General features: G+C 37.1%; 3 protein-coding genes across 3 annotated transcripts; 1 reads left to right on the top strand and 2 right to left on the bottom strand.

Moving 5' to 3' along the window:
• Positions 1-1,132: 1,132 nt before the first annotated feature.
• LOC116031459 (soluble inorganic pyrophosphatase 6, chloroplastic) lies at positions 1,133-3,902 on the bottom strand. Its single transcript, XM_031273679.1, has 6 exons — positions 3,568-3,902; positions 2,925-3,085; positions 2,310-2,410; positions 1,987-2,168; positions 1,620-1,718; positions 1,133-1,411 (listed from the first exon to the last, which is right to left on the bottom strand). The coding sequence occupies exons 1-6, from the start codon at positions 3,802-3,804 to the stop codon at positions 1,319-1,321; spliced, it is 873 nt and encodes a 290-aa protein (XP_031129539.1). The 5' UTR covers positions 3,805-3,902; the 3' UTR covers positions 1,133-1,318.
• Positions 3,903-4,412: 510 nt separating this feature from the next.
• Positions 4,413-7,583, bottom strand: LOC116031480 (L-galactose dehydrogenase). The gene is made up of 5 exons (XM_031273703.1): positions 7,191-7,583; positions 6,417-6,645; positions 5,767-6,066; positions 5,536-5,664; positions 4,413-4,816 (listed from the first exon to the last, which is right to left on the bottom strand). The coding sequence occupies exons 1-5, from the start codon at positions 7,373-7,375 to the stop codon at positions 4,685-4,687; spliced, it is 975 nt and encodes a 324-aa protein (XP_031129563.1). The 5' UTR covers positions 7,376-7,583; the 3' UTR covers positions 4,413-4,684.
• Positions 7,584-10,014: 2,431 nt separating this feature from the next.
• LOC116032917 (transcription factor bHLH18-like) lies at positions 10,015-12,554 on the top strand. Its single transcript, XM_031275654.1, has 5 exons — positions 10,015-10,093; positions 10,199-10,260; positions 10,650-11,192; positions 11,444-11,812; positions 11,941-12,554. The coding sequence occupies exons 2-5, from the start codon at positions 10,225-10,227 to the stop codon at positions 12,016-12,018; spliced, it is 1,026 nt and encodes a 341-aa protein (XP_031131514.1). The 5' UTR covers positions 10,015-10,093; positions 10,199-10,224; the 3' UTR covers positions 12,019-12,554.
• The last annotated feature ends 374 nt before the right edge of the window (positions 12,555-12,928 follow it).

A 12,928-nucleotide genomic window follows, 5' to 3' on the forward strand; every position in this document is an offset into this window, starting at 1 on the left:
GCAATTGGACCATTTTTACAAAAAATTTATAGTAAAATCCAATTATATTACTAACATATATGTATTAAGAGTGGCATTTTCTTCTACCATACTAGTTGGGAGTTAATATTGAAATGTTTTTAACTCAAATTGAATTAATTTTTTTTGTAAAAATGGTCCAATTGCACAAATTTTACTTGTTTGATGGTTGAATTGCACGCTTTTTAAGTTCAATGGCTCAATTGCACAAAAGCTACAAGTTCAGTGGCCTATTTGACACTTTTTCCTATTATGATTATCAAATCACAATCCTGACCAACTTAGCTACCAGAAATTGAATAGATTTGATTTAATTATTACTCCGTATATGATTAGAAATTGAATAGATTTGATTTAATTATTATTCAGATCAAATATCGACGTGTCTAATCATAACAATATGACGTGGTTGACATGAGTCCGGTGTCCACCTAATCCAGCATCCAATGTGGATAGCGCGAGGAAAACTAGGTTGTTCGACAACTCGGATAAGAATCCACGTGCTAAACTACGTTCATAGAATCCGTCCAACGTTCCATTTCAAACAGCGCCCACAGTTCTCTCCCAACCATCACCGTCGGTTTCTGAACTTTCTGCGCTTCCTGCACCTATAAATTACTGCGTTTTACTTCCCCAGATTGATTCTCCTACTACCCAGAAGCACCTTTTACAGTTTTAAGGATAAAGATCAAAGCTTTCTTTCATGGCGCCCACAGCTGCAATGCTGCTACTGAACCACCATAGCAGACAATCTCATCATCATCATCATTCCTCGTCGTCTCCAAATGTGACAGTGTCTCAAGTCAAGGCATCAGTGGAGAAATGGGTTTCCGACATCCTTAATTTCCAGCAAAGATTGCCGGAAAAGCAGCCCACACCGGATCGGAAAATGGAAAGCGCCGGAAAAGCAGTCCAGAATGGCCATTAAACTCGAAAATGGAAAGCCAAGAAACAATATAATGGGATTTTGGCTCTCTGAAAGTTTCAAACTTTTTCAAAGAAAATGTATCTGTTAATAGTTTTCATGTTATGAAATGCCATTTCATTTCATTTGTGGCACTCCTTGAATGATAATTGAATATAAAGTACAGATTTGTTGTTCATATGACAAAGATTTGCACCAAGAATGGAGATTTTATTGCGAAAAAAAACCGTCTCAATTACAGGATTCAAGTTTATCTAGACAAGCTATTCAAGCAAAAGATTCATCTCAGACAAGAATATGAGAACTGAAAAATAGCAAGTTTCCTGCAATGGTGCCAGGCAGAAACACAGGGATTCAAACTCTCTAACCTGCAAATTATACAAGTGAAAGCTCACCAGATGGGATGGATCTTTGGACAAGCTTAGCCCAAGATTCATTGGTTTCTGTAATGACCTTCAGTGCATAGTCCTATGATAGCAAAGGAAAATCAAACATAAGCAGCAATTAAGGGAAATTATGGGCCATCAACACAAGAATTGAAAGAAATGCATTACTTTCAATATAGTAGCTGATGACAAAGAAAACGAAGGAACCAAGTATTTTCCAGATAAACTCATTCCAAATCGAGCATTCCCTCAAACCATGGGCTTAACATAGGACCAATTCAGTAATGTACCTTATTTGCTGGCTTGTTTCCAAGACCAAACTTGTTGGCAGGTTTTCCATCAGGGATCTTGTAATCTCGAAACCAATCCCTGATTGCCGTAAGTGTGCCCTGAAACATGAATGCACGATTAGTATGAAAACAGTTGGCATGTATTCAAACTAAAGATGAACAAAGTTGCTAATTATTAGGAACTTAAGAAAGACATGGTTTATGCTGGACATCAACAACTTCAAGTATGTAACTTTTAACCAAGGATGTCCCTTGATGAGGCAAGTCTAACAAACTGATACTCTCAAAATCTTACTCGGTAATAGGAATAGAGAATACTCATAATGCTAATGGACTAATGCTCAGTCAAATGTGACCAAACACGTACCGGAAAATGTTTCTCAACATCTTCAACATCATTAACTAGTGAAGCTCTTGGGTCATCTAGTGAAATTGCAACAATCTTCCAGTCAAGTTCTCCTTCATCAATCATTGCTAACGCAGCTACAGGCTTAACTTTTAGAATCTCGCCAATTTTGCCACGCTTTTCACCAATCTCAACAACATCAACTACAAATAAAGAAACAATCATGGAATAAAGTCCATATGCCTTAGCCCTTAACATTTTCCCTTTTTTCATTGGAAGACCGAAGACGAAATATGAAGTGCATGAATTTACTTGGATATATGTTGAAAGAGATAAAGGTATACCTGGGTCATTATCTCCAAATGCGCCCTCAACTTCAGAGTTCGCAAATGAAGGGTCTTCCCATGTTTGAGGAAGCAATCCATAATTCCAGTGAATATTGTACCTAAGAAAAGGATGAGAATGCACAAAGTATTAATTAAATTGATTGCAGATTGTGCAGTATATAAATGTAACACATAGCTCAACAGCAAAAAAATGAAAAAGGCTACCGAGCAAAAGATATCAGCAAAAAACTGTAGGCAAACTGGATGTATGTGGTGTGTGGTCACAATCGCATACAACATGTTATTCCACACAAGCGAGCAATAAAAATTAGGAACTAAGAAGGCAGAGGCAATGCAACTAAAGATAACATACGTTCTAGAGTAGGAATAGGTGTCAGCCAGGTAATAGCAATCTAGTTGAGGGAATTATAACATGCAAGTTCACAAGATTGGGAGTTGGTGCAATGAAGAGACCCCTATAAATTTGTAAAGCATTTCTACCAAATGCATATTTTCATCAAAAGCAGCACATAACATACAAAAATGTGCAAAATTGCATATTTATTTATTATCTGATTGCTTTATTAAAGAAGGTTTCAAAATTTTCAAGATTGTGGGTAGTGGTAGTCTTACGGGTAATATCTAAGTTTCCCTTTTTTGGTATCTTGTTTAATGGGAGTATGTTGCTCATCAGTAGCAACCTCCATTTTCGCACTTGATTCTTTAGGAATTTCAACAATGAAATTGAAGACACCATCACCCAAGTGTAGCGGTACATCATGCCATGGGGACACCTGCATATCAAAAAGAAAATATGCATCATAAAGGCAGAAAAGCACCATAAATCCTCAAACATGTCAATAATAAGGCACCTAAGCTTGAACTCATTTGCTCAAATACTCAAAGAATGGTGCTTTATTAAACTAAAAATCAATGCAGCCCAATTGCTTAACTCTCCAAATCCAATTGATGCTCAGACTTGCCTTAACACATGGCTCAAGATGCAAAATAGAACCTCAAATGAAGATAGAAACTAAGAGTCTAAGATTCATTGCCAGTGAAGGGCCTCCCTGACAAAATGGGAAATAAGAACCCCATTTGCAAAAATCTCAACTTTCACATTTCACTTCTTCTCATTTCAGTAACAGAACAAGTAGGCAACAGAAAATAGAATAGTTACCCCAAAATCGAATCTTTGGAAATAATGGCGAGACAAAACACAAAACAAATCAAAGCAAATAAAAGCATCCAAATTTGGTAGGGAAATTATACCGACCCTTTTGCCGGAATTGTCGACAAAGAAGACACGGTAATCGAGGGTCTCGGGCTGGCCTTCTTCTTTGATCTGAACCTGGGGATTGTAGATAGCCCTGCAAGTGTAGAGCCGCCTCTTCTGCGAGGGCACGTTCTTGAAGCAGAGATTGAAAGCGTTGGGCCTTCTTAAAGGACCCCTGAAAAGCATGGAGGCAGTGACAGTGTTGCTCGCTGATACCATCGCTCTAGCGGCCGCCATTGCTGATCTTTGCTATGACTACACAAAAGCAGAACTATAATAACTCTATACGAATGTTTATACTTTATAGTGCAAACTCGACCACAATCCACCAGACCCAATCGGATTGGTTTGGTTACTGCCACACTCCCGGAATATACTGTTGCATTATATTTCTTTTTCCTTTTTTTTTTTTTTTGGAATACCAAATTTGTTTTTTTTTTTTAAAAAAAAAAAAATCAAATAAACCCCTTAAACTTTATAAGGAAGAACAATTAAACCTTTTTGAAAAAGTAATCAAATAAACCCTTAAATTCTAATTGAAAAGTCAATTAGGTCCCTAAATTATCAAAAAAAAAAAATGTAATTACGCCCTTCAACATGTTAAATTGAGACAATGAAGCCCAAAATCGGTAAATAACATGCTGTTACAGGTCATTTCAGTTCAGGCGTCATATAAGCAAAAATCCAACGACCGACGACGATTCGGTTGCCATTCCCGACGAAAGGCAACCACTAGTCGCCTTCTCTGATAGATGGCGACCGGTGACAGTTGAGTATCGTTTGAAATATTTCGTTATAAATCTAAACTCAGTGAATTCTCGAGTAACTAAAGAAGATAAACCTCATACCAAAAGGAAAACTTTTTTATTTCACAATCTTGAAGTTCCATGGATGGCTGTTTAAGCCCTTTTCACCCATTGCAGGAGGCAAGTCCAGAGGTTCAAAGCCATCACATTGCATTAGAATCACATTTATTTTCAGTTGGGAAACATTATTTTCGAATATCATATTTGCAGAACAATAAAACTTAAAGAAGATGAGAAAAGCAGACAAGCACAGCACACACTTCAGCAGCAATGGCTCATGGTAGAAACTGTTGAACAGGAACAAATATTTATCAACTTTGTTGTATCCCACTAGGCCATGTCTCGTTCTTCACTGGTTTAAGAATGTCTGAAACCGCTGATAGGGTTTCCTCATCCTTTCCGAATATTGCAATTTCTGTTGCAGCTGCTACATTTTCTTCGACCTGATAACAACAGTCCGTGATTAGTGTACTTCCGTAGAAAATAGTTTCATATGAACAAGTATTGATAGCTTATAGGACTTATTATTAAACAAGATTGAAAGTTGCAATCTTTATACAACAAGGTCTGTGAATCATAGCTGGAATTCTATTCCAATTTTGCTACCGGTTAGCTTAAACAGCCTTCAAATGAACAATGTCTAAATGCATTGTTTTGTTGTATTTATGCCTAGAAAAACCAAACTTTGAAGCAGGCATATAAGCTCGGGACTGCTATAGGAAGAGTGTGCACACATTTACTAGATTACACAAAACAATCAATTTTCTTTATGCCATCTACTTGTATTGTTATAACAAAATGAACTGGACAATATCACATTTTTGGTTCAAATAACATGTTTCCTGCCAAAGATCTTGTGATCTAGTGGCACCCGGTTTAGTGGGTTCGAGCCTCAGTAGAGGCGACTGTTGACTGTTGACTCTTTGTGCTTCAGTAGGTTGAGAAAGTAGCTATGAACAGATACTACATTGTAACAGAGTCAGTAGTACTCAAAAAAAAAAAACATGTTTCCTTCAAGCAGGCAGGAAATAAAAGTTATTATAGGGCAAGAGTAGTTTAAATTTTAAGCCTTTTTTCAATCAAGATGCAGAAAACTTGACAAAGTTACAAATTTGCTTCAAGAACCGAAGTGTAGAGGTCAAGGTAAAAGAAGAAGTGTAACCTGTCCAACAGATAGCATTCCAACTAGTATAGTAGAAATGTCTTTATTAGACAAGCTGTATTGCAGAGCTATCTTTGAGATATTCTTCCCCTTTTCTTTGCAAAAAGCAGCGGCAGCTTGGCATGCAGCCTGACAAGTAAACCATAAAGAGGATAGCGGGTGGAAATTGATGACTCAGATAACCAAGACAAGGCTACAGATAGAAGATTTGACCAAAAAAAAAAAAAAAACCTTGATTTCTGGTGATGCAGGGTGCCACTCTGGTGGTCCAATCTCGGTAAGGAGTCCCATTGCCAGAGGAGAAGCACTGATCACTCCCACACCCTTGCTCTTCAAGTAAGGCAATAGATCCTCCAACGTTGAATCATTTATGCTGTAGTGGCAATATGACAGAATTACATCAACTGTACCTGGAGGGACCCGATCAAGCACATAAGTGAAAATGTGCAACGGAAGTCCGGTTATACCAATGAAACGAATTTTCCCGGTTTCCTTTAATTTTAGGAGGGCAGGAAGTGTCTCATTAACAATCTGTTCAAGAAACAAAGAAACCCAATCCAAATTTCACATATCAGGAATAAGTATTACCAAAGATGGAAAGTCAAAGATGCAGCTTATAATCACATTCATTATAATGAAACATAGTGCAAGGTTTTAGATCACAACCTAATGAATACAAAACTCTATGGAAAAACTGATTTAGAACATCCAATTCAAAATATTATAGTATAGTAAAACACTAACTTTCGAAAAGAGTTTATACATAAATCAAATGGCAAACATTCATGAACAAGATATTTGTGGTAGTAATCTCTATCAAATAACAACAGTAAAGTTGAATGATAATAGTTGATCAAATAAGAGAAGATGTCAAAATGCACCTGATCAAGAGAGCCAAATTCGATGTCATGACAATGTAGTATATCAACATAATCAAGCTGGAGCCTCTCCAAGCTCTCGTCAATACTTCGAGTCACTCTTTCAGCACTAAAATCAAAGCCCTCCTTGTACCTTCCACACTTTGTGGACACAATATACTGATCTCTAGGTACCCCAAGTGCCTTCAGAGCCTTCCCCAATACTTTCTCTGATAATGTCCCTCCATAGTACCTAAAACATCAGCAACTAATAAACAAATGAATCAAAAGTTCCAGACCTTCAGAAACACAGAAGGCACTACTAAAGAGCAATCAAAATACACTCCCCGTGGGGCATCCCAGCCAAGTTGGTTAGACTGATGACTTGGTAACCAGTTCAAATCTATGTGGAAGCGACCTATTAACCTTATTGGTTTGAATCGGTCAACTACTAGGCTGGTTTACCTGGTCCTTTACAGGCTATCCACACTCAGATAGTGACTGTGGATTTCTTGTCATTCAAAAAATACACTCCCCTCTGGCCATAAACGGTCCAAGAATCTTAGAAGACCAAAAACATTAATTACACACTACTGAAATAGCAAGAATACCCAGCACCACAAAGGGAAATAATAAAAGAACAGAACTTGGCAAACAGAGACAACAATCAGCTATAAACACGAAAAGGGTAAAGAGAAAGAGACAGCACCAACTTCAGAAATCAAATGCAGCACTAATAGAAAGTCGAAATCAATCGAAATTGAACAAAAAGGAAAGAAATTTAGCAAGAACGCGTACGGGGAAGTGTCGAAAAAGTTGATCCCCAGGCGAAAGGCATGTCGGACGGCGGCAAAAGCTGCTTCTTCGGACACATTTCCAAAAACATTCCCAAGCGGGGAGGCACCAAACCCGACAGAGCTAACCTTCAGGCCAGTATTGCCCAAGGGTCGGAGTTCTAATCCGCCGAAAGTTTGAGTAGACATTGTTACTGATGGGTGTGTGGGGACTGGGGATCTTGATTTTTTGAGTGTCGCAAATCAGCTATAGCTTAAGCAAGCAAATAGAAGAAGATAACGTGCGAAGCAAAAGCGGATAGAATCTTGAATAGGATCTAATTTCCCGGCAAAGTAAAAGTAAATTGACCGGAAAAAGCAACGATTGTTTGGACTCTTTCACATCTACAGAATAACCAATTTCTAAGAAATTTCTTAAAAGCTATATATATATATAGGGTCCATTGCGGTCAGGTTTAACGTGCAAAAACACATCAAGGGTCTTAGGAAATTTACAAATGCCGCAATGTACCACAAAAACGGTGCCTAAGGGTGCGCTTTATGGTGTATTTGTGAATTTCTTAACAATGAGTTGAACGTTAAGCCTGGCTGTATTTGAGCTGAAATATATATATATAGCAAATTTTCTGACTAGATAGTCTCGGTGATCCACATCCGTTAGATAATTACAATTTTTCATATAACTATTACAATTTTCATTATAAGTATCTCTCAACTTTTAATATTACATTTTGATTTAAAAGTATTACATTTTTCATTATAAGCGGCAACAAACTATTTATTTTTGAATAATATTAAATTTTTTCTCATAAGTAGACGATCTCACATATAAGGATATGTGAGACATTCTTACAGAGGACTTACTCTATGTATATGTGTATGTGTGTTTTGAGACTTGTTACACGTCCAATAGAAAGGTTATTTGTAGCGGGCAACCTCAATTGTATTCGTTGGTAATTAGCGTAATAATCACAATACTTTAAATTTGACTTTTTATGAGAATTGTCTATTAATTTTGTAGAGTCAGTAAACTTTTTTCTAAATCAATGAAACGTTAGAACTATGTGAAATATTAATTATAATAAGAGTATTATTAAACTTGTGCCTTCCCTTGATTAGCATTTATAAAATATTGTCTCATATTAGAGCCCATTTGATAATTGTTAAATAGGTTAGTTGGACTAATTTGGAGTATTAGCAACTTGCAAAGCAACTTCCCATGGGGTCCTACCTTGTCTATAATGGAGAAGAGTAGCACATGCACTATCATTTTATATTCCTTTTTTTATTCTATAATAACACACGTTTGAATGTTTGATGCAAGCTAAGGATTATAATATTGTTGTTTGGACCGCAGATATGCAATGAAATGTAGCTGGACCGTGCGGGTGGGCTGCAAAAATGCTAATCCAACATGGCAAAAGCCCAAAAAGATAAAGCAACTCTTTGGGGCAAATTATATCGGATTAGGGTTTACCTTACATTGTAGACCCTAGTTCAAAAATAACATTCAGATTCTATATTTGTAGTTGACACATTCTGTATATACAATTGACAATTTCTGTACGTATTTGTAGTTATCATATTATATGTCAGCAATTATCAAGTTATTTGTTTACATGTTCAGAAATTGTTAACGGTAGGTACAGAATGTGTTAAGTAAGTGAAGGTACAAAATTTTTGTATCATGGTTCACAATGCAATATGAACCCTAGTCCATGATATAACAATTTCTTTTGAATTTAATAGTTTTACCCTTTAAAATTATAGCATTTACTAGTTTTGTGTTGTATTAAGACAAAAAAAAAAAAAAAAAAAAAAAAAAAAAAGCTATCATCTAAAAATTTCCATGCATCATATAAAGAAAACCTTAGTAATTGTACTTCAATATACAGTCTATGTCAAATGTGATGTATTGCTCAACTCTACAATTATCAAAGCCTGGAAGGAATATGCCGGCACAAATGGAAATTATACATACTAGTCCAAAACCAAAGAAGAAAAAAAAATAAAATTCAACACCTAATAGACAGCAACAGTGGCCTTGTTGGCTTATGAAAATACAGGAGTAGATGGATGACTAGGATAGAATTTTCCAACATTAATGTGGATCTGGAAATCTTCTGGTAGGATCATAATACATGTGCATAATTTGTCACCTTCTAGGTAAGTCAAAGGTTGCCATCCAAGCCCCGCGAAATGTGGAGAATAACTCACAATTGATTGCGACATCTTGAGAACTCATTGGATAGTTGACGTACGTTGGCTCCAACACACAAAGCCAGCTTTGATTGATTCACCCTAGGTAAAGCTCGATCTTAGTCAGCAAAGAAACACAATGAAGTAAACCGCTTAAATTACTCATAACTGATCGAGTCAAATCAAAGTCAATAAAATGTTCTTACATCTGTATGATATGGGAATTATAGGTTCATATATTCTTTAACCTATCAAAAAGAAATCGATTTTCATACATGACGGGAGTGTTGAACATGACAAACGTACAATTCACCTATCAGTTTAATGTTTAAGTTGGGACCAATTACGGCTGTTAGGTTAAAAGTCCAAAGCCGGTTGCAAAAACTAGCTAGCAATTGATTTTCTCAGCGTCAAAAATGTCAAGAAAAGACAAAAAAGATCCAAGATGAGTAGCCTTTTTGGCTTAAAAAAAACCTACCCACTAAGATTTTTTAATTACCAGGTATCATGTTCATACCAATAATGAACCACATATTCAAATGTGGCAATGCCAGTTCACATCAACAACCCGTGAAGGAATAGAAGAAATGGCGACAATAGTTGTTATTCCTTCACAAGAAACCACTAATATAAATGCCCACCATTGTTTTCTGAAGTCGAAAGATTGGGTTTTTTCTCAAAAGACAGTGTTTGTCCAATCTGTGATAGGTAAGTCTGATCTGCAACTTTCTTCAACTTCTGTTCTCTGGTATGTTAATTAGTGCCCATCATATCAGTCTTTTTGATAGTTATGTTCTCTGATATGGTTTCCAGGACCCTCCTGGCCTCCTGTTTCTCTAATGGAGATTGCTAATATGCGGAGTTTAGCAGAACTGGTAAGAATAGTCTTGAGACTGTTACTGCAATTCCAAAATTTTGTATGCTTGGGGTAACCCAGCCAAACTAGTAAGGTTGTCCATTTGGTAATCAGTTCCATGTTCGACTTTTAATGGAGCGGCCTATTGGCAAGCTTCTTGGTTTGAACCTGACAACCTGTCAGCTATGGGCTGGACAATTGGTTTACTGGCTTAACTTTCATAGTTTGAGCTGATCAACTATGGATAACTTGATTTATTTCTTTGTAGTCTTTTACTGGTTAGGTCACAAAAATTTTTGCGGTCTTTTGTCAGTTAAGATCAAACCCTCTAGTGGCGGGCCAGTTTCTCTCGTCCTCCAAAAAAGTGATTTTGTGTGCTTAGTTTTTAAGTATGTTTTCATGAATCAGGGAATGGAGGATTCTGCATATCTGCAGCACTGGCCAATATGCTCTCTGGATGAACTCAGCGCAATACCCGTGTCTGCAACGTTTAACAACAGCCTGAATCCGCCATTTTCTCAGCTTCATCATCAGCCAATCTATGGCGTGAAACGGCCACTGGAATTATCTCAGGCGTGTGAAGAAGACGCTGCAATGAAGCATCCCAGGACTAACAGCTGGAGTTCAAGTGAGAATGATCAAGCATTCAGCTCACAATCTGTTCATCAGAGTTTTCACGTTGTGAACTCAGATTACACCAACCAAATCAGAACCAGAAGGCCTAAAGAAGAAACAATCTCTCATCCCAGTGCCATAACTTTCCATGCTGATCATCATCACATTCTTTCTCAAGATCCCTTTGTGAACCAAAATTTCGTGTTCAAGGCCAGCCAGGGAGCCAAGAAGATCAGCAATACTGCTCAGGATCACATAATTGCAGAACGAAAACGGCGCGAAAAGCTCAGCCAGAGATTCATTGCTCTCTCTGCTCTAGTCCCAGGACTCAAAAAGGTAATATAATCTAAGATTCATTGCTCTCTCTGCTCTAGTCCCAGGACTCAAAAAGGTAATATAATCTAATCTTCTGTTACACAGGATAAATCCCGCCTTCTGACCCCAGCTAACAAAGTTAAACTAGTCTAGGTTGCTGATAGCTTACAGACTCAAACTAAAAAGGCCAATACGTCTGTCTAATCTTAATTTTCTCAAAATCAAGAAAACTTTAATTTGTGTTAATAACCATGTGGTGTATAATTTTGCAGATGGACAAGGCGTCAGTTCTTGGGGATGCAATAAAGCACTTGAAACAGCTGCAAGAGAGAGTGAAGATACTGGAAGAGCAGACAAGGAAGAAGTCTGCACAGTCGGTAGTTTTTGTCAAGAAATATGAGGTTTTAGCAGATGCTGAGAATTCTTCCTCGGATGAAAACCTGTCTGGCATCGACGAGTTGCTCCCGGAGATCGAAGTAAGGATCTCTGATAAAGATGTTCTGGTTAGAGTCCACTGTGAAAAGAGCAAAGGGGTTGTTGATAGAACAGTTGCTGAACTGGAAAAGCTCCATCTCTCTGTCACCAATAGCACTGCCATGTCTTTTGGCAGTTCTGCCCTTGATATTACCATAATAGCTCAGGTAAAAAGTAAATTAAAAACATTTTCTGGTATCAGACTAATCCAGTCGAGTCTCACTCGAACCCAGTTTTACTCTGCTACTAAAAATCAATCATTTTCTCTAAATCTTTTTTTTTTTTTAATTTTCAGATGGATGAGAAATTCCCAATGACAGTGAAGGATATTGTGATGAACTTAAGGTCAGCTCTCAAGATGCAGCCACTCTGAATTTTCAGAAACCTTAAAAATATCGAGAATAAACGAGTCTAGGAATCTTGCCTAAACTCGGGCATGCATGCATGCATGCATATATACTTTCGGATCATACGAGGTTTAATATTAAGGCCTGTTTGCCAAGCACCCTTTTGGAACCATCTGCCCATATATGAAGCTTATTGTTTGCTGTGAGGTTCATTTTGTAGGAGGGTTTTTTTGTCAAATTTTTTTTCATGGTCTATTCATTGACCATGTTACCCTACCCTCCTGTTGTAAAGAGACTTCATGGCTTTTGTGGGCTTTTTCTTCTGAATTTTTTTGGGGGAGGTTTGAGGATATCAAACCAAACCTTGTGGTCAAAAAGGAGATTTTAGGTTTTTTGGGGACTGAATTGGCAAACAGGGTGTTGTACCAGTATCAAATAGTGTGTTTTAGAGGACCATTTGAGGGGTCCTCTTTTCTTTGTCTATGTAATGTTATAATTGCAATATTGTTAATTTGGTTGTGACCTCGTAATGCCCCAATATTTAGAAATTTCTTCACTTTCATTACCAACATTTGGTTTTTATATTTATCATCAATAATTCAATATTTAGATATCGGTATCTTATTATACTTGATACAATTGTGCACTCTATTAGGACTTGATCATGTACTATATATCAACCTATGTCGCTACAATATATGGTATAGACCGACATAATATGTAAGGGTAAAACAAACAAAAGGAACCAATATCAGTTCACTAAGTTATCAAACTATATGTGAAAGCTCGTAGTTGCACCAATGCCGATTCACTAAGTTATTAAACTACTTGCAGTCATGAATAAAATAATTTAGTAGACGCTAATCGAATGTAAGTCAACGATTCGCGTCCATATTTGACAAATTCAAACTGAGAAGGTCAATAAACATCGCCCAC

The sequence above is a fragment of the Ipomoea triloba genome, chromosome 10, assembly GCF_003576645.1.
Source record: "Ipomoea triloba cultivar NCNSP0323 chromosome 10, ASM357664v1".
NCBI lineage: Eukaryota > Viridiplantae > Streptophyta > Magnoliopsida > Solanales > Convolvulaceae > Ipomoea > Ipomoea triloba.

What these genes read in the sequence shown, in the direction of transcription:
- LOC116032917 (XM_031275654.1), top strand. Translation starts at nt 10,225, where the DNA reads ATGGAGATTGCTAATATGCGGAGTTTAGCAGAACTG. An exon ending in TGCGGAGTTTAGCAGAACTG is followed by an intron (nt 10,261 to 10,649) that starts GTAAGAATAGTC and finishes TTCATGAATCAG; the next exon opens with GGAATGGAGGATTCTGCATA. An exon ending in TAGTCCCAGGACTCAAAAAG is followed by an intron (nt 11,193 to 11,443) that starts GTAATATAATCT and finishes ATAATTTTGCAG; the next exon opens with ATGGACAAGGCGTCAGTTCT.
- LOC116031459 (XM_031273679.1), bottom strand. Translation starts at nt 3,804, where the DNA reads ATGGCGGCCGCTAGAGCGATGGTATCAGCGAGCAACACTGTCACTGCC. An exon ending in TCGACAATTCCGGCAAAAGG is followed by an intron (nt 3,086 to 3,567) that starts GTCGGTATAATT and finishes TTTGATATGCAG; the next exon opens with GTGTCCCCATGGCATGATGT. An exon ending in ATGTTGAGAAACATTTTCCG is followed by an intron (nt 1,719 to 1,986) that starts GTACGTGTTTGG and finishes TTCATGTTTCAG; the next exon opens with GGCACACTTACGGCAATCAG.
- LOC116031480 (XM_031273703.1), bottom strand. Translation starts at nt 7,375, where the DNA reads ATGTCTACTCAAACTTTCGGCGGATTAGAACTCCGACCCTTGGGCAAT. An exon ending in AATTTGGCTCTCTTGATCAG is followed by an intron (nt 6,067 to 6,416) that starts GTGCATTTTGAC and finishes TTTCTTGAACAG; the next exon opens with ATTGTTAATGAGACACTTCC. An exon ending in CTGCATCACCAGAAATCAAG is followed by an intron (nt 5,665 to 5,766) that starts GTTTTTTTTTTT and finishes TTTACTTGTCAG; the next exon opens with GCTGCATGCCAAGCTGCCGC.